We start from the raw sequence: 19,635 nt of genomic DNA on the forward strand, positions 1-19,635 counted from the left end.
CACCTCGATAAAAAGAATTCTTAAAAAAAAAACAATAAAATCGCTGATTTCTAATCCGTTTTTTTTTTTAAGTCACAGAGCTCATCAAAGATCCAACTGCTTACCAGTGCACAATAAGTGACACACTGATGTGTAAAACACAGTCCCAACCCCTGATGAACTTAAAATCTAGCTGGAAAACACAACTACCGTAAGAGACGTGCCCTCCCTCGGTGCAGTGAGAGTTCAAAGACGCACATCTGGTTACGCAGAAAAGGAAGCATTTCTCGAAGACGACATTGGAAATGAGCTTTAAGGGTTGAATGGAATTTTTACTGTTAAGAGTTTGAGGCACAGAAATACAGTAACACGAAGAAAGGTGTGATCCCTACAAGGGGTCACATGGTAAGTTTAAGGGCATCACCTAGTCCGGCCTGGTTGTCCTCAAAGCTGCCTAATTCCGCATGGGCACTAGCAGTCAGGTGTCAGAGGACCGTGACTCCAGCCCTTTGCGGCCCCAGCGCCTGATGCAGTATTTGGAACATTCGTGGTGACCAATGAATGTTAAAGAGAGATAAAATTAAAATGAGCATTAAAGAAAGTTCCTAAAAAGCACAAGCACCAGGAAATCTATAAAATGGTAGCGATAGTGAGTAGCTTCTATTACTACTGAAATGGCCTAAGGCAAGCATGTGACCAGAGTAGAGAACACAGCATAACTCGAGAGGATGGTACATGGAATGAGTGGGAAGTTAAGTCTGGGGCCACAGAGGAGCACTTTGCCTGCCGTCCTGTGGGGTTTGGGCTGCATCTCAAATACAGCAGGGAATCGTTAAGGTCTCCTGTCCCGCGATCCTGGTTAAGTAGCACAAACAAGTGGTCGGCAAGGGAAGAAGCGAGGGATTGTGCTGGCGGACCGTTCAGCCGGTGGGAACCTGCCCAGGCCCATCCTCCGGGCGCTGTGGAGTGGGATGTGGGGACACAGAGAGGGAAAAGCTCCCACGCACGGGGAGTGCATCCCCTACGGGGAGGAAAGCCTGCCGCAGAAGAGAATGCTGCTGGCTTTGTTGTGCCTGATGAAGAAAAGAAAGGGGTGGTCGGCACAGAACCTGGGTCCAGACTCCATGCAACACTCCACCACTGTCACGGCCAAAGCGGCCGCGGCCTCCGTGCCTTCCTCGTTCACCTCCACCAAACTCTTGTGCGCAAACCTGGACAGACACAGGTCGCTGTCGGCTGACATGGCCGAGAAGTCAGCCCTGCCCTGCTGGAAGGCGTCAACCACCCCCAGACCCTGCAGCACAGGCCCCAGGTCATAAGCCTCTTCCAGTTTAAATCTCGGGAGGAAAACTTCCACTTCTGTGCTTTTCATGCAGTCTGGGTGGGTCCAGGCGAGGAATTTCTCAAAAGTGAGATGTTTTTCCACCTGAAAGACCAGAATTCCACTTTGTGATTCCTACTTCAGCACATGTCAGGCACCCCCGACCCTTTCTCCCCTCGCAGAAGGACCAGCGTCCCCGTCATGTGCCAGGACAGGTGTGAGATCTCATACTAGCACTAGTTCACACTCGGCTTCCTTCCAAGCCGGGGGCTGGCGGGGAGGTGCCCAGGCAGTCCAGAGCCACCGGACCCTGGCTGCTCTCTCCTCGCCCACAGCTTGCAGGAGACAAACTTTATCCTGACAATTCTCAAGGCCCAGCTGACTCTGCTTTTTTTGCTTTGAACTTTGATTATTTTTGAAGGCAACAAGTCATTGCTGCTTAGAAAAGAGATGGGAAAGAAAGGGCTCTCGGTGTAGCCTGCCCCGAAGGGGGATCTCCCCCCGCCGAGGTGGGGCCCGTGTGCTTCCTGGAGAAGAGACCTCACAGGGAGAGGCCCATGGCTGCAGCTTGGCTCACAGCGGCCCAGCCCACAGGACATGGGGACGCTGCCTGCCACCCAGCGCCCGGCTAGAATCTACTGGGCAGCGGTCGGCTCTCAGCCTAGGGATCCACGTCAGAAGCAGCAAGGCGGCTGGGGAGAGTCATCTTGGGAGTTTCTGGCTCTGCCCCTCTTGAGTGAGGCTCCTGCCTCGTCCCCTGCCCCCATATGAGGTCATTCCCTGTCTCAGGTTCTGAACAGAGACATGAAAATATAATGCTCATAACAATGATTACGATAATAACAGTGGATCACATTTACACAGGGCTTATTATGGACCAGACAGTGTGCTATGCTTGTTACCTGAACTACCCCCATTTTATCCTTGTAATTAGGCTATCAGGCAGATGTTAGCCTTGTCCCCATGTGAGAAGACAAAGGCCGGGATGAGTGAAGTGACAAGGTCACGTGGCGATAATGGGACAAGTAGGTCTTGAATAACCGTTGCATCCAGAGCCCAAGAGCCTGAACACTGCCTGCTGCCTGGCTGCCCACGTCCCAGCCTGAAAGGTGCACCCCAAAGGTGGAGGAGGGGCTTGACTTCTAGCCTAGAAGGAAGGACACGAGGGTGTTGCAGGGTTCAACTCACCGAGCTCAGAGCCACGTGGTCGTCAGGGAGCAAGACGAGCATGCTCATCTCCTCACCCGCGTAGGGCAGCTCGAGGACCTGGGCCTGCACCTCCTCTACGTGGGCGAGTCTAAACGTTCCTTCCTGAAACATCATCTGCACCGGCCTCTGCTCCTTCTGACGGGAGTAAACACACGAGCCCGGAATTAAAAACAGATTCCTGAAGGAGGCAGCATGACTCCAGAGTGTTTGCAGCAGCCGGGATGGAAAGAGGATTTGCGCCCCAGTTAATATTTACAAACTGTCCACCAGCATCTTCCCGTTCCCGTCACAAGGCATCTGCCGTCAGCAGACAGCTGCCAGCCTGGGAAAGGAGATGTTTCCTTCAGCAAAATAAATGTGATGCTCTGCATTTTCCAGGAAAGGAAGTCAGATCTGCCACAGTTAAGATATGCCCAGCAAATATACCTAACCAAACAGTATAATCAAATGATTTAAATAGAAAATTATTCCTATTTAATTAGAAAAAGGTTTTATGATAAAGTGGGATGAAACCTGTAGTTTCACAGCAATGTGGTCCGGAATGTAGATGGATGCACGGGCTCAGAAAGCAGTGTGGCAGCAAGTGTCAAGAGCCACAGGGGTCTTCATGCCCTTAAGTCCAATTGTCTCAATTCTGATATGCTAAGTTGAGGAAATAACTTTTTTAAACACAGAAATGCTATATGCATGCAGAAGTTAACTGAAATACTACACTGATTAAATTCATTTAAAAAAGTTGACACAGGTCACCTATTATAAAAATTAAGATAGTTTCTAAAATCCATGCCCGAAAAGTTGTTCTCCCCCTGCCCCCTTTGCAATTAGAAGGCTGATTATTTAAAGTACACCTTATTCTAAGAAAAGGGTTTTACTCCTATACATTTCCTAATTGCATTAAAATCGTATTTTGCTTTAGGGGCTGAGGGGTTTGGCAAACTATTTTAATGCCTGCCTAAATCGAAGTTACACCTCAATGTCAAGACTCAGGTCTTTGTCAGTTTTAATATTAGAAAGCTATAAATACTGAATTTATAATGAGAAATTAATTAACAGCAAATCAAGTCTATATTTATTCACAGTTTTTAAATACCTGATTCAAGAAACACGTTTTCATGTTCTCTCCCTGTGTCCCCTCCCCCCGTCACACACATATCACACACTTCCTTAACACCTGTGGGCTGTTTAAAAAATTTTTTTTTAATTTTTTTTTGCTTTCTATCTGAGCAATTTGGGCTTAACAGAAAACCTTGAGTTTCCAGAAATGAATGTATGATGGACACATTCATACAGCAATGACTGGATAAGAAATTATCAAGGCAGTAGAAGCAGTCATAAAATGCAAAAAAGTACCGGCAGCAAGTGTTTTTTTATACCTTCAGTTCTTATCTACTGAGCTTAAAATTTCATTCAGAAATGTTAAGTTTCAAATTATTTTTAACCAATCATTTCTATTTTTACAAAGTTAATTTTTCCATTCAATTTCTTCATCCAATTCTCAGCATGTTCAAAAGTCTCCCCACCCGGTTTACTCTGAACGGCATCTCCCTTGTGTACGTTTTGTTGAATTGCTCATTCCACCTTCCTTTGAAGTAGACCGTGTTGATGAGAACCAGCCTGGTCTGTGCATCAATTGAGTTACCCGGCAACAACTCTGGAATTTTACCTTCAGGGAAAAGTAGAGAATACAAAGCATGATGAATCAACCATGATAAGGCTTATTGGAACATCCTTGATGATGAGTCTAGGACCAAACATTCTTTTTTCAGATTTGCTGAGTTTGGATTGGTATATACAGAAATCACACATGCGGGTGGTATTTATTATCACCGGTACTTCAGGACATCTGCAAAGTCAAGTGACATGAACCACTCCCCCTGTCACTCAAGGAAAACTCTGCTCCAGGTGGGAGAACAAGACAAACAGGAAATGAGGGATGGGCTGGAGAGGCTACAGTCATCTCATGTGGTCAAATGCCCACAACGAATGGCTCAAAGGGGAAATCACCAGCAATGGACAGCGTGAGTGCACTGATGAACTTCTGGAAGCCTCCAGAAAAGATTTCACTATTTGATCCTCCAGACATTCTCAGAAAAGGTCAGGTGGTAAGTGAAAGGTACTCCCTTTTTCCCCTGGAGCTCAAGTCGTACCTTTTCAACGAACTAAGAGCATCCCTGTAATTCACTGCCGCCAGAGGAACAGGGGAGATGACTGCTAAGTCTTCAAGGAAAGACAACCTCTTGTTCTTTACTTGTTAATAAACGGCTCCCGCTTATTAACGGAAATAGCATCGTTCCTAGTGGTACTAAATGCAGTTGGTGCAGAGGGGGCTGCGTGGGTCCAACATCACACAGGGATCATGGGGGCCAAGACCAGAACACGCCACCCTCTGAGACAGAAACGAATAAGGCCCCACTCCCCCCCAAACAGTGATTTCAGTCTGCAGAATCCATCAGCCCCAAGAGAGGGTTTGCAGCTGGCCTACAAGTCTAGGTTTTTCACATCTAAGGATGGCAGCGCAGGCAAAAGACATGAAAGAAGCAGGAGGATAAGTAAGCGTAATGTGATGGAGGTCTGCGTGGACTCTAGACGGAGGAGCCCAAGCGTACGATCAGACCATCAATTTCCTTCCTACAGAGGTGCTGGATTCACCAACACGTGAACATCACCGGCCAAGTGAAAGCATGTTTTGCGGTGAGTTAGTAAACTGGAAACCTGGCCTACGAGTTTCTTTTCGTATCAGTCACTCTGGTCCTGGGTGAATGGACAAAATGAAGTCTCTGTTGTTGAAAATCCCAGCATCTGATCAGAACCTCTGGGAGTCCATGAAGGTTCAGATATGCCATGAGGCCCAGCCAACCCGGCGCTGACCACGAAAGACTAGTGACATCAGAGGGGCAGGGAGCTGGGGAGGAGGAGGAGAAGGCGGGAGCGGGGATAACGTGTAATGCTGACCTTCAGTCTTTTTTGAGACCCAAGCGTTTATCTGTTTCCTGGACGGCTCTGCAGCTTTGGCAAAGGAGAGCTGCTCCAGCTCAGTGTGGTAGAACCGAAGACAGGATTCCTGAAAGATCTTTGGAGGAAAGTGGTCAGTGAGGCTGTATTCCTAAATAAAATGGCAGCAAGGTTCCAAAAGCTCTGAACACTGCATACTTTATATTAAAAAGACCAGATATCCCTTAAGAGTGATCATCCTAGTTTGCTAGATATTAAAAGATCAGTGTTTATAAATAGGTAAGTACTAAGCCATGAATAACCAGAAATGGATAAATGAATTTTAGAAGTAGTCACATTTTAAATAGTTCAAGGCATAGTTAGGGAATGATAAGTTTTTTAAATAATGTTCATAAGTTTCGGTTCTCTGAAGTCTTGCTCTCAGACTCTACATTTTGATTGCAACTTTTATTGTTCTGTTGATTCAACTTACAGAGAGGAATTCACAGGTCTTCTCTCCAAAGAGCCTGTTGGCCGTTCTGAGTACGTACTGTGTGCCAGGCTTGTTCAGCTCAGTGAGAAGTGCCCGGAAATCCTCGTGAATGTCTTTCTCTGTATTTAAAGAAAGCACCTGTTAAGAAAAATAATTTAAAAATTATCAACATTGCTCTTCAGTCTCAACAAAAATTGTGAGCAAAATTTTTTCCCAAATACTTCACAAAATGTTCCTTTAAAAGGGCATTATTTTTATTTTACGTGCAGATTTAATACATACCAGAGAAGCAACACCATGTGGCGGTAGGGGGAAGATACAGAGAGATAGGTGGGGAGAGAGAAAACAGAACACGTGGGTAAAAGAGGTGGCTTTTCTGCCTCAGTGGATCTCTCTTGTTTGAAGATGAATCACAGGAAAGAATGAAGAGGACAAGAATGGTTCAGAAAAGCTCCTTGCATCCCAAGGGAAGTTTAAGTGTGCCCTAAATGGAGGCAAACTTACCTCTAAAATTTACCCCCCAAAAAAGGATGTAGTTAAAAGCATTAAAAATCACAGTGGGAAAGACAGCGCTTGCAGGGTCTGCCAGCTTACACAGAGTCAAAGCTCGCTCTTCGAAAGCACTTCCCTTGATGTGACAAAAGCAGCAACCTGCATTTCGCACACTGAGCGCCTGTTATTTTCCCGTTGAGCACGGGAGGGTGAGGACCGCTCCGTGTCACACCTCGTAAAGTAACCAGACAACCTGGGGGCTCCCACATGAAGCTCCTATAAGGGTTCATCGGCTGGCCTAGAACATAGGAAAGTTCATCAAGAATAAAGAACACCCCTCTACACTGAAACCTTCACCCCATCATACATGATCTGGGAAATGATTACCGTACTGAAACAGAAAGGCACCCCGACGGTGAAGGGGCTTGTGTGCAGGGTGGGAGCTCCACCATACCACCAGCCTTCTGGTTTCCTCTTGGGCACGTGTCTCTTGCCTGCTCTATAAAATCCCCTGGGGACAGGGACAGGCTCATTTTGATGTTACTGAATATTTGTTAAACTAAGCTAACTAGCACCTACGCAGTCTGTACACGTAATAAGCACATGCCTTTTCACCCTCTTTGCATACTTCTGCTTATCCCCTAACTCAGCTGGAAGGCATGTTGGTATACCACTGACTTGAAACAGATATTAACCTACCTTTCTTACCAGTGAATAATTATAGTTACAAAGTCTTTGACTCTAAAAATGAGATAGATCTTAGCTGCTGAGATTTCAAACAATTTCGGTATCATATCCTAAACACAGATAAAGTGCTAGGACAAAATTCTGATAGCCATATTCAGGTTATCAACTGGAAAAACTTTTCCCCAAAAAGATCTCAGTGAAGGAGACCTCAGCCCTGCCCTTTGCTTCTGGTTCCCCAGGAAGCCCCAGCTCCCGAGACAGCATGCGTGTGCACCAGGCGTCCATGCCATCTTCCTTCGGGCAGTTCTGGAGAAGGAGGTCTGAAGTGGGGTGACAGAACATAACCACGGAAGAGAGTCCCTTCTCCAGGCTCACCTGGGCCACCTGGGTAGCAGTGTCTCCTTTTGCCCCCAGGAAGACCATGGCCAGGGCAGAGGAGATGCTCACAGGAGAATAAAACACGTTGCGTGAAGGGTCATCTTGACACAGTATCTTTAAAAGGCGGAGGGCAAAAGTGCCATTTGCTTCAGAAAGAGCGTCCATGATGCTGGGTCTGGAGCCAGAGAGTGAAGAGAAAGGAGGCCACCTCAATAACCCCTGAATGCTGTTGACCTAACACATGGCAATTTTAGAATTGCACTTTTTTCTTCATCTTAAAGCTCAAAAATAGTTTATGGAGGCAGATCCATTTACTGTTGCTCTCCATCCAAAAACTAAGTCCAACGTTAAGGTAATTAGCTAAGGGTGGTACTGGTAGCAGGTCAAGCCAGCTTGAGAGCCTTGGGAAAATCAACAGAAATCACTCACAGGTGCAGTAGTGCGCGCGCGTGCGCACGCACACACACACACACGCGCGCACACACACACACACACCCCTCTCTCCCGGGACTTTCCCATCTGAAGAGGAGGACACGGTCAGGGAGGAGGAAGGGCAGGAAACCCCAGATGACAAACTGGTCGGTGCTCTGCCTGGTCCCCGTACGCCACGTCCATTTTATTTATTTATTCTTTTGCGGTACGCGGGCCTCTCACCGCTGTGGCCTCTCCCGTTGCGGAGCACAGGCTCCGGACGCGCAGGCTCAGCAGCCATGGCTCACGGGCCCAGCCGCTCCGCGGCATGTGGGATCCTCCCGGACCGGGGCACGAACCCGTGTTCCCTGCATCGGCAGGCAGACTCTCAACCACTGCGCCACCAGGGAAGCCTACCACATCTATTCTTTCATATATTTATGAAGACTCCTCGTGAGATTTTCAGTTATGACTCAGGCCATGGTCTCCCCATTTGCCAGCTGATACTTGAAAAATGTATGAGAGGCGGAATTGTATCCAGACAGGCTGGAAACGGGTATAAAATGGGCTGCGAGGCAAAGAACTTTCACCTACAGTGGCTGCTCAGTCTGGGGACGGCCCTCGGCTCCCTACGGCCAACCATTATCCCATAGCCCAGAACCCAGCTCAGAGCCTGGCCTTCCTGTTCTCCAGACCTCAGGTGACTCCTGTACACTGGAAGTGGGGCCGAGACAATGTGCATTGTTTTGTTCTGGTTTTTTTTTTTTGTTTTTGGCTCAAAACACGGATGTGGCAGCTTCCCTCATTCCTCCCACCCAAAGCCTCCAGAGTAGACTGAGCATGACAGGGGAAACCAGTGCCTGGGGGACACCGGAGTGGAAAGGCAAGGAGGAAGCGGGGGTCCAGGAGAGGACAGTCGGGGTGACGGGGTGCAGCCAGTGAGAACAGGGAGGCTGTGTCTGTGAAGCAGGGAGGTCGGCGGTGTTCGCGCTGGTGGGCAGGTCGTCTGAAACTGGGGGCACATCTGAAGCGGAACGAGGCACGGCCAGCGTCCCCCAGCCCACATTTCTCCGGCCCACCTTGGAAAGGAGACCCTCTCTCACCCAACCGCTGGCCTCAGGCCCCCTTCATCCATCACACGCGTCACCAAGCCTTGCCTGCTGCCTCCGCGCCGCAGGCTGAGAGCCTCAGGACAGGACGGGTCCCCACATACGCTCTGCGCAGAGGAAGGCGGCGTCCTGGCTCTCCACGCAGCTCTTAACCCGCCCACGGCCCTTGGGATCAGCTCAAAGCGCACTTGCCCTAAACGACCCAGCCTCCTGCCCCGGCCTCCGGAACCCCTGCAGCCCCTCCCCTCCAAGCCACGTGTGAGCCTCCGAAAGCACCGTTTGCCCGACTCCGGTTAACGGCGCTCACCCTTCCCTCTCCACGCAAGCATCACGGCCTCAGGCGGCGTCTGAGTTCCCACCCTGCGCCCGGACGCGCGCCCCGGCCCGAGCCGCACAGCCAGCGCTCCGGTAAACAGGCCGCCCCGCCCGCCCCGCGCTCTGCGGGAGGCACCCCCACGTGCGCGCGGGCCCACCTGCCGCCTCTGCTCCGCGGGACCCCGACCGCCCGAGGCGCAGACCCGACTGTTGCCCCGTCCAGTGCCGCCCACCGCCCAGGACTTCCCGGGGCGCGGCCCGGGGGAACGGGCGGGGGGGGCCGGGGCTCCAACCCCGCCCCCGGCCGCGCCCCGCCCAGCCCCGCGCCGCCGGGACGCACAGTTCCGCTGGGACCCCGACCGCTGGGACGGGGGCGGGGACGGGGACGGCGGCAGAGGCAGGCGAGGTTCTGAAAGGGAAAGCGCGGCTGCCAGTGGCTCTGTGTCCAGTGAGAAGGGACACCAGGGGCGCGTGCAGAGGGGCGAAGAGGACCCGGACCCCTGAGTTCTTCCACTTCCAGGAAGCGGACACAGGTGCAGAGGCGCGCTCCTGCAGTAGGTGCGGAGGGCCTGGGGCTCTTTCCAGCGGGGCCGATTCAGCCAGGACGGAGGACTCCGCCAGGGCCCGCCGCTCATCAGCGGACCCGAGCCCACTTGCAGAGGCCAGAGCCCCTGGGGTCCGAGCCCTTGCCCACCGCCGGGCTTCGGCTGTGGTGCTGGCGTGTAAGCCGAGTGGCAGAACAGATAAGGAGTCAGAGGGGCTCGGCCGGGGCCTCCGAGGGGGGCAGGCTTCCAGTGGATCTCAGTGGTTCAGGGTCATCAGGGCCCACACTCCTCCCATCCCTCCTGTGTCAGCTTCACCCCAGGCCGGTGGCCAGAGGCCCCAGCCACCGGAAGCATGTTGACAGGATGATATCTTTCTTTCTTTCTTTCTTTTTTTATGTTAAAAGTGAAATTTATTACAATACAGTAAGTACAAGTGTTATTTAAAAAGCTGGTTAAAATTATAAAGTGTCTATATAATTTTTCTAATATAAATATTGGAAATAACAACTTGAACAGTTCTATACGTATGTAGTGCATTGAAAACATAAAATCATGCACAAGTCTAAAATATCACTTTGCATATTATCCTTTTAGGTATCACTCCTGTCTTCTCCTGATTCCAGCATCATTCCAACGTAGTACATTGAAAACATAAAATCATGCACAAGGCTAAAATATCGCTTTGCATATTATCCTTTTAGATATCACTCCTGTCTTCTGATTCCAGCATCATTCCAGAATATGAAGGGGTTACAAACTTCAAGGTTTCAGTGTTTTGAATGTATGTCAGTTATCACACAGTAACAATGCTTTAAAATCATGGCTTATATTCCAATCACGTGGTTCTAGTTCCCATCTTTCCCTTTCTCCATAGGTCTTGGACAAAAAGTTGAGCTAGAAAACCTGTGATTACAGGACCCAGCATGACATGAATTCTCAATGGTTCATTTAAAAGTGGCATAAAGTGTTTTATATATATATATATATTTTAAAGTCCTACAGGACATGAAAGACAACAAATACATCACATGTAAATAAGATTAAGCAGCTCACCCTCTGCTTACTTACTTGGCTCCATGTCTCTACAGAAAGGGGAAGCTGAGCCATGAAGGTGGGGCAAATCAGAACTGCTGGGAGTGTGTGTGTTTTGGGGGGGCTGGTGAGCAGCACAGGGAAGGAACTGGGGAGAAATGTCAGATTATGAAGGGAAATTAAACAGCATTACTTATCCATTCTTCCCCATCATCCTGCTAAAGCAGGGGCCAGTTCCAGCCCAGCCCCCCTCCCCTGCCTCCCAGTGGGGGACCTGTCCCCCCAGCACTGTGAAGGCAGCCACTGCCTTTCAGACAATGTGAAGCCATAGCTGCTCCCTACTGAGGACACTTCACAAATTTGAGGAACAGCCCATAAAGTATAGGTGTGGATATTTCACAAATTCCAAGGACAGTCTGAAGCAGGCCTCAACACTAGGGGCAGGGGAAACAGTCTTTACAAGCAGCTAATGCCCAGAGAGGCTCAGGCCTTCAGCCAAGGGGAAGACAATGCTTCTTCCTTCATGACAGCACTTCCCAGACTTTGATGTGCGTGTGATTCACTTGGCATCTCATCAAAGTGTATTAGGTTGAGGGTGAGGCCCAGACTCTGCATTTGTAATAAGCTCCTATGGACCACCGAGGCTCCCCAAGGACGCCCACAAAACGGCGGGCACAGCCTGGGAGGGGAGCCGTCCCGGGGTATGTGGGGAGGGCAGGACCACTCAGGGGTGCCCCAAATGCTGCAAGACAAACACAACCTTTTCAGCCTCTCCCGTCACACCTCTGACACCTCGGCTACTCCCAGCGGCTGCAGCTGTGGGCTGCTCAGCCCAAACATTCAAAAACCACTGAGCACACACTTTTTTTGCCATTGCAATCGCTGCACTCATTGGATCACTGATTTCAATTAAGGCAAGGTCGGCAGAGGGGAAGGTGTGTGGATAGCAAGTGTACCTCTTTCCGGAGAAGAGAACCTGCCGCAGAACGAAACGCTGCTGGTTTTGCGGCGCCTGATGGAGAGAGGGAAGCTGAGCACCGGTGCTGAGCGCTCTGTGCAACCTTGGGTGATGCTTCGTAGTGAACATTCCAGGAAAGTCGGCCTTGGCCTTCTCAAACACACCACTCATTCTTGAACTTTAGAGAAAAGACTCCAAGGCATAACTCTCCTCCAGCTTTAATCTGGGAAGGAAAACTTGAACGTTAGGTAAGCCTACACACACACCTCTTACCCTTACCCCACTCCTCACCCCCATGCCCCAGAGCGCTTAGGCACTGAGTTCTGGTTCAAGACAATCCACAGACTTCTTTTTCTTTGTATAAATACACCAAGACTCTTCCCAAATTCTGGGGGTTTCCCTGACCTATGGACACAAGAGTAAAAGATTTTAAAAAGAACGATTTGCCCTAAACCCATTTAAAATGCTTTTTAATTTCAAGAGTTCTCATAGCCAATTGCTGTATTTATATTCGTGTCATACACATTACGGTGAGTCAGAGGATGGTCTGACAGAGGACAGACGAAGGTCACAGCTCAGGACTCTGACTGAGGAAGAGAAGGGCATCGGGGATCCCCGGAACAGGAAGGACGGGGTGCAGCTCCTGGTATCCCTGTTTGCCCACACACACCAACTAACCGCCTGCCCGCGAGTTAGCGTCCAGCAGTCTGGGAGCCCTGCCTTGTTCTACGCGTCCACGAGGAAGGAAGAAAAGAGAGAGGGGGCTTCTACTTTTATTTCGAGGCTCCTTCCCTGCCACTCTGCTCTCCCCAGTTCCCTCCTTGAGACACCCCCGCCCCTGCCCCCCAGACCTCCCAGGCCATTCCCAGAGGACCTTCCTTCTGGGCCTCTCCTGCCAGCTGGAGTCCAGGTGAGCACTTCTCCCAGTGACAACTGCTTGGACACTAGCTCTAGTCCCAGCCTCTCCTAAACAGCCTTGGCAGATCTTATCCGTGCTCGCATAAGGGAAGTGCCTCTGATCCCAGGAGGAGAGGCAGGGAAATCGGCAGGCCCACTGCAGCACCCTGTGCAGTGATGAGCTGGACCTGGCTCCTGCAAGCCAGCCGTTAAACATGTGGTAACCTCAAGTCAGCCACGGTGAGCTCACTTACACCCAGAACCAGCAAACACGGGTCGGGCATCCTCCCCGGCCCACACTCCCACCTGCTCCGGTTTTGTTGAGCCAGTTTGCCCTGGAGCCTGCAGCCCCTCCTGCAAGCTTCCTCTCTCCTTCTCAGCTCTCTGCCTTTTTCTCTCCTCTAACACAGTTGCGGGCAGCCTCTGTGCGCCAAGACCCGAGGAACCTTCCCTCCCATCCAGATACTATCCCCAGGGATAGAAGATGGATTTAACCAAGGACAAAAAACCAGAGCTCTCAATATGAAAACGCTTTTCATTTTTTCTCCCACTCCTCCCAATAAAAGATACATAGGGGATGTGAAGTCCTTTCAGCGATAGATTAACAGTAGAGAGATTTTGAAATGCTATTTATTTTTCCCGTCAAAATCTTCCCCATCTCATTATCTTAAGAAAGTACGATTGTATCTGAAAAGTATTTCCCTGTCCGGTTGAATGTTAAGGATCCTGCCAGATAAGGGAAAAACAAGGCCCCCCAAAGGAAGCATTTTTCGAGAATTTCCCAGCACTGTACAGAAAGGAGGGGGTTTAAGTGTTTTTCAAAGTACCTGTTTCATGATCTGACAGGCCCAAGAGGAATAACAGAATTGTGTTGCTGGCCTGAAAATCTGGCAAGCGTACACAAACAGGCCTCGGTAACTGGGTCACAGCACCAGCCCCCGGGAGACCACAGCCAAGGTCAGTCCCTCTTTCCTTTGTAATGTCCAGTGAGGCTGACATGTCACACTGGCAGCCTTTCCTGTGTCATTTACAGGTACTCTTAGCAAATCACAGCTCTGCGGGCCCTCAGACAGGATTCCTCAGCAGCCTACGAAGCACACACACTGAGTCTGGCCCTGTTCTGCAAAGGTTTCCATAACGTTGAAGACCTTTTTTCCCCTCTTAACACGTTTCTTCCATGAGTGCTTCCCCAAGTCGGGCTGCGTTGTGTCATAATGAAGACTCGTTAACTCAATTAGCAGAGGAGTCTCGGCCCCTCCCATGGGCCCGGCCCCTGGCTGGGTGCTGGGCACCCAGCTGAGGACATGACCTGTGACCTGAGGTGGCTCACAGTCTGATGAGAGACATGCTCAGAGGTACTTTCTAGATGTTACGAGAAAATAGATGGTGGCAGCCACACCCAAATACCCCAAGAAAATCCCCGTCAGACACTTAACTCCAGAGGGACTTTCTGGAGAATCTTCTGTCTTCCGCACTAGACGACCAACCTGAGGACAGCCTAACTCTCCTTCACTCGTTTTTGTGTCCATAGCATCAACCACAGTGTCTGAAATGTATTTGTTAAATGACTGAGAGGACTCAGTGGGGGGATGTGATTATCAAAAAACGCTGTAACTCTTCAGTCGGAAAGAAAGCGCTTCCCGGTAACTTAAGAGAACAGGGAGGAAGGAAGATCCTCTGCGAACGGCCTGGAGGTTTTGGGGGGTGCCTCTCAGGGAGGGGCTTGGGGAGAGAACAGTGGCAGGGAAGGAGCCTCGACATGTAAGTTGGGCCAAATCAGGAAGGGAACCCAACACACTGAAACCGAGAGATGAGCGCCCCGCGATTCCTCGGTTTCCGACGTAAAGTGCGTGGCGGTCGGCTCCCGTCCTCTGCGCATCTCCTGCTTTCAAATAGTTTAGCTTCCGTAGAAGATAGAGGAGGTGGAGGGAAGGAGGAGCCATGTGACCAAGAAGGTGGCGGGAGGCTCCCCGCGTCCCAATATTCCCCAACATTGAAAGAAAGGTCAGGCTGATGTTCAAAAATGAACATCAATTAACCAGGAGATTCCTGGAATCACCAGTGCTTGTCCAGGAAGACCCAGCCAACCAGAGGACCCAGTGTCATCCCCAGTGAGATCAAGCCCAGAGCAGGTGACCTCCACAGGATGGCACCAAGAGCCGTGATGAAGGAGGTATCTGAGTCCTGCAGAAGAATGCTTGGCAGTGCTGAGCAGTCAGAGGGCCGGGAGCCCTCCGTCGGCTCGCTAATCTCACAACAGCTCCACCCCATGTATTCCACGGCAAAAATGTTGTGACTTCAAGTATTGCCTTATGGAGGGGTTTTTCTGGACTAAGGAATTTCACAGAAGCTATGCAGATTTAAAGCTTCAGTTTCATGAAGAGATTTTTATTTAGAAAGACTATTCTGTCAGAGTGTGGATTTATGAGACACAGGAGAGGACCAGGCTGGACTTGGAGAGACCAGTTAAGAAGCAGTTAAAATGATAGTGGAGAAGATACAGTGAGACTCTGAATCCAGGCAGTAGCAGTGCAGCACAGAAGGGGGCACATTTAAGACATCTGGGCAGGGAACCTGCCCAACAACTGAGGTAAGATTGGGGGGCATCCAGGGTGGTCCTTCTACAGCATGGGGGCTGACAGGGAGTCAAGGGGGAGATGCAGGTTTGGGTGCAGGAGGATGGACATATTGGGATTGACACCCGGGAGACACAAACAATTTAAAAAAAAAGAGAAGACATAGTTCAGAAACAATATTAAAATTCAAAATTGTAGTTGCAGATGTGTATCTCTAAGTACATGACTAAGGCAGTAGAGTATTACTCCATTCTCTTCTTTTGTTTTCCTTTTCGGGAATGTGTGAACACTACTTCCTGACAGCAACTCCATGTAGTTGCTTCACAGAGCCAGTCAGCAGTTCTAAGAAAACACTGCGTGTTGCGTTTGTTAACTTCATTGAGAAATGATGGGGACCTTGGTGACTGTCTCCACCTTTGTTAACAGAAAATACCACCACTGGCTTTGAGCATCGCCCACTAATCCCCCAAAGAGCAACCTCCAAACAGATCTCCGTACTGAAGATTTGGTGGATTCCTACGTGAAAAGGGGGTTGATTTAGTTGTCCAGCTCAGCGTTTCTCAACAGCAGCACTATTGACATTTGGGGCCAGATGACCCTTCCTTGAAGGGGCCGCCCTGTGCACCGTAGGACAGAGGCAGAGAGATAGATGGGCCCCAAGCTAGGCATTTACCACTGGCCTCCTGTTTACATTTCATGGGGCAAGAAAAAGTGGGCTTCAGGCCGGACACTTACAACTGGCCATCTGTTTGCATTTCCTGAGACAGGAGATAGATGGGCTCCAGCTTAGACGTTTACCATCAGCCTCCTGTTTGCTCTCCAAAATGGAAGTAACAACAGAAACAGGGTAAACAGCCAGGCTTTGTCTCCTGTGGACGCCTTAAGATAACAGTCGTGGCAGGAGCAGAGAGGGGCTAACCCTTGTTTGAGTAATAGATCAACAGGTCACATAATTCCTATCCTTGGGGCAAGGGAGACACTGCACATGCACAGAAAGGCTCCTTGGGGGTCAAAAAGGAGAGGGCATCACCCCGGAATAGGTGATGCTAAGGCCGTCCCACAGGCCTCTGGGCTGAAATCCCATCTTGGAAAAAAGTTGGGCACACATGCTGGGGAGGGTCCTAGGGCCGGGCAGGTGTGGAAAAAGAAACCAGGTAATTGGCCAGAGGTGAACAGAGACCCGGAAGAACTGCCCTATGTGAATGACTTCGCCGCCTCTTTACTGGGGTCCTCCTCACTGCGGGGGACACACACACCCTTCCTCTCCAGGTGTGCATCTCTGTCCTGCTTCTGTCTTAACTAAACAAACCGTCTCTGTGTGCTCTCCCACCTGTTGTGCTATGTCTCTAATAATAAACTCTGTACCTGTTCTTGCAGTTTTTGCCTCCGTGAGAAATGCCTTTTTCACTGGGGGCAAGAGCCAGGGGATCTGGTGGCTAGGATTCCTGGTTTTCATCCAGGCTCCCCAGGTTCAATTCCTGGGCAGGGAATCAAGATCTTGCTTCACGCCACCACTCACTGCTGCCTCTGCGAGATCAGGCCGCTTAGCATCCGCCCACTAGATGCCAGTTGCACTTCCCTGAATTATGACAACCAAAAATGACTCCAGAGATTGCCACTTGCCTTCAAGGGGGGGACAGTGGCCTCCAGCTGAGACCCAGTGTAGCAGACTTATTCAGGCCAGGAAAGCTTGATGGCAGGAGACAGAGAGAGAGAGAAAAAAAAAATAAGTCTTTGGGATTGAATCTACCATGGCCCGGGGAATACAGGAAAGAGCATGAATAAAAATGAAGATGTTTCACCAGCAATTTTACAGAAGTTCTCCACACCCGACTGTGATTACGTGTCAAGTTAGAATGAGAATTTAGGTTGTTCCTGTATCCCACACTCCCTGATCCCACACCAGCCCAGAGACTAAGTCCTCCAGCGAGCCACAAGGAACCCCAATTGGGATCCATGGATGCACTTCAGGGGAGAGTGCACACACCCCTGATATTATTGTTATTATTAATTATATTACATATTAATTATATATATCATATTGATCATATATTAATTATATTAACGTTGTACAGATGGCAATGTTCCAGGACACTTTCACCAGATCGTCAAAGAAACCTGAAACAGAAAGACGCTAAGGACCACTTCCCTAAAGTATGATCCACTACTTCCTTTGTACATAAGGTCACATAACCTTTCAGAGCAATGAAATATATTCCCCCTAAATAATTCCAGAAGATGTAAGGTCCCATTTGTGTTGTGTTCTTCTTTCACTACGCATAATCACACACAAAAAATGACCCATTTTTCAAAAAGTTCACTTAGACAGCTGCATTTCAGTTTTAAGTACACTTTTAGCCAAAGTTTAAAATAAAACAAGGTTGAAATCCTTGGCCTTTTTGTGAAACAGAATTGTACTCTTACCTTCCTTATCAGAGATGCAATTTTGCTATATAATACATTGAGGTTCTGGTCCAGAGAAAGTAACTTGTGACTTGATTTCTCCCGTGACACTGGGAAATGCCCTGTCCTCCACAGCTCGGTTTTCCACCCAAGGCTGCCCTTTCTTCATCACCATGGTGCCTCTCCTGCCACCTGCAGGCCCCACTGGCTCTCATGAGCTGGTGTGAAGGTGTGAAAAGATCAGCCCTGTGGAATCACAGGAAAAAATGTACCTGGTTCTTCCTGTGTGACGGGCACACACCTCTGGGCCATCTGGGCAGCCTTGTCTTCTTTTGTTCCCAGGAAGATCACGGCCAGGGCAGAGGAGACACTCAGGGGCAGGGAAAACAAGTTTCCTGAGTTGTCCTCTCTACCCAGCATTCTTCAGAAACTGATGGCAAAAGTGCCACTCGCCTGCCACACAGGCAAGTCAGTGATCCCGAGAACCATCAGGGAAGGTCTGGAGCCATGTCTTGCTGTGGTCACCTGGCCATCAGCACCCCTGCCAGTGGACACTGGGTGTGGTTAGCAGAATAAGGGTCCCTCAAAGATGTCCACGTCCTGATCCCCCAAACCTGTGACTGGGTCACCTTACGTGGCAAGAGGGGCTTTGCGGATGTGGTCAAGTCAAGGATCTGGAGAGGGGGAGACGGCCCTGCATTGTCTGGGGGGCTTGATATAGTCACGGAGTCCTTATGAGAGAGAAGCAGGAGGGTCAGAGGCAGAGAAGGAGACGTGAGGACAAAAGGAAAGGTCAGAGTGACGTGAGTAAATCCAGCAGCCTCTAAAAGCCAGAAAAGGCAAAAGGAAATGGGTTCTCCTCCCCTGGAGCCTCCAGAAGGAGGCTGTTCTGAATGTTTGAGCTCCAGGATTGTAAGATAATACACTTTGGTGGTTTTCAGCCAGGAAGTTTGCAGTAATTTGTTACAGGAAACTAATATACCTGTTCATTCACAAGCAGCCAATCCTAGCTGCCTGGGCTCATGACTGGTGGCCCTGGGCAACAGGACACCCGTGACTGGAGACCCCCTTCCCCTTACAGCACTCCTCTGTGCCGGCGCCGTACGTGCTCATCTCCTGGACCCCTATAAGCACACACTGGGGGCGGTGCAGGGGTGACCCTGCTTTAGCTGCGGGGAGATGTCACTAATGAACCTACCGGGTGATTCCAAAGCCCAAACCATGACGAAAAACCCACGAGCGGCTGGCTCGCCTTCACTTTGGTGTCTGGATCATCATCATCAACAGTGTTGTACAAATAACAAATATAGCTCTCTGCAAATAAAAACTACATTTCCATCCCCATGCCATCAGCTGGGCAGATTTCACCAAACCTGGAGGGTAGGTTTGAGCCAGTCCAACCTGAAATGGGGCTACAAGGAAAAGACAAACTTTACTTTGAATCTGGGGGACCCCAAAGAGACATACGCTTTTTACTCGAGTGGCTGAAACTGGGCTGGGTGGCCACCGGGGCCGCCTGGCAGGGATGACAAAAGACAAGCTCCAATCTGCAACCCTGGGGAGGGCGCTTCCTCTAGAGGTGCTGATTGGGGTCCAGCCACCAGCACTCTCCTGGCAGCTCTGATGCATGTGCCCAGGTAAGAAGCAGCAGGACCCACCCGTATGTACCCTGAAGAATAGGAAAAGGAGAGAAGGTGCCCCGAAAGAAGCTCTGTTACTAACTCAAAAGTTATTACAGTTTACTCTTGGTTATTGTAAGCTTAGCAAATCACTGTAAGTCCAGCACTAATGTTTATTTCCATTAACCTTACTTAATAAGAGTAGGTGCTTTTCTGACTGGGCTACAACTCGGTGAAATATTGAATTTCATCAATGCCCTCCTGTTTCCGTGAGTCACCT

The 19,635-nt window shown here is 49.7% G+C and overlaps 1 protein-coding gene across 3 annotated transcripts; it reads right to left on the reverse strand.

Annotated features, from left to right (window-relative positions):
- Nucleotides 1-278: 278 nt before the first annotated feature.
- Nucleotides 279-9,595, reverse strand: SERPINB9 (serpin family B member 9). Of its 3 annotated transcripts, XM_060109336.1 has the most exons (8): nt 9,484-9,595; nt 9,059-9,117; nt 7,488-7,665; nt 5,934-6,071; nt 5,462-5,579; nt 4,030-4,172; nt 2,489-2,644; nt 279-1,405 (listed from the first exon to the last, which is right to left on the reverse strand). In XM_060109336.1, exons 3-8 carry the CDS (start codon nt 7,653-7,655, stop codon nt 1,001-1,003), a joined length of 1,128 nt encoding a protein of 375 aa, XP_059965319.1. In that variant the 5' UTR covers nt 7,656-7,665; nt 9,059-9,117; nt 9,484-9,595; the 3' UTR covers nt 279-1,000. The 3 variants fall into 3 exon arrangements, with proteins under 3 accessions (XP_059965319.1, XP_059965320.1, XP_059965321.1); XM_060109337.1 differs by lacking the exon at nt 9,059-9,117; XM_060109338.1 differs by lacking the exons at nt 4,030-4,172; nt 5,462-5,579; nt 5,934-6,071; ... (1 more) ...; nt 9,059-9,117; nt 9,484-9,595 and adding an exon at nt 3,023-3,067.
- Nucleotides 9,596-19,635: the final 10,040 nt, after the last annotated feature.

Source organism: Mesoplodon densirostris, chromosome 10 (assembly GCF_025265405.1).
Source record: "Mesoplodon densirostris isolate mMesDen1 chromosome 10, mMesDen1 primary haplotype, whole genome shotgun sequence".
In the NCBI taxonomy this organism is placed as follows: Eukaryota; Metazoa; Chordata; class Mammalia; order Artiodactyla; family Ziphiidae; genus Mesoplodon; species Mesoplodon densirostris.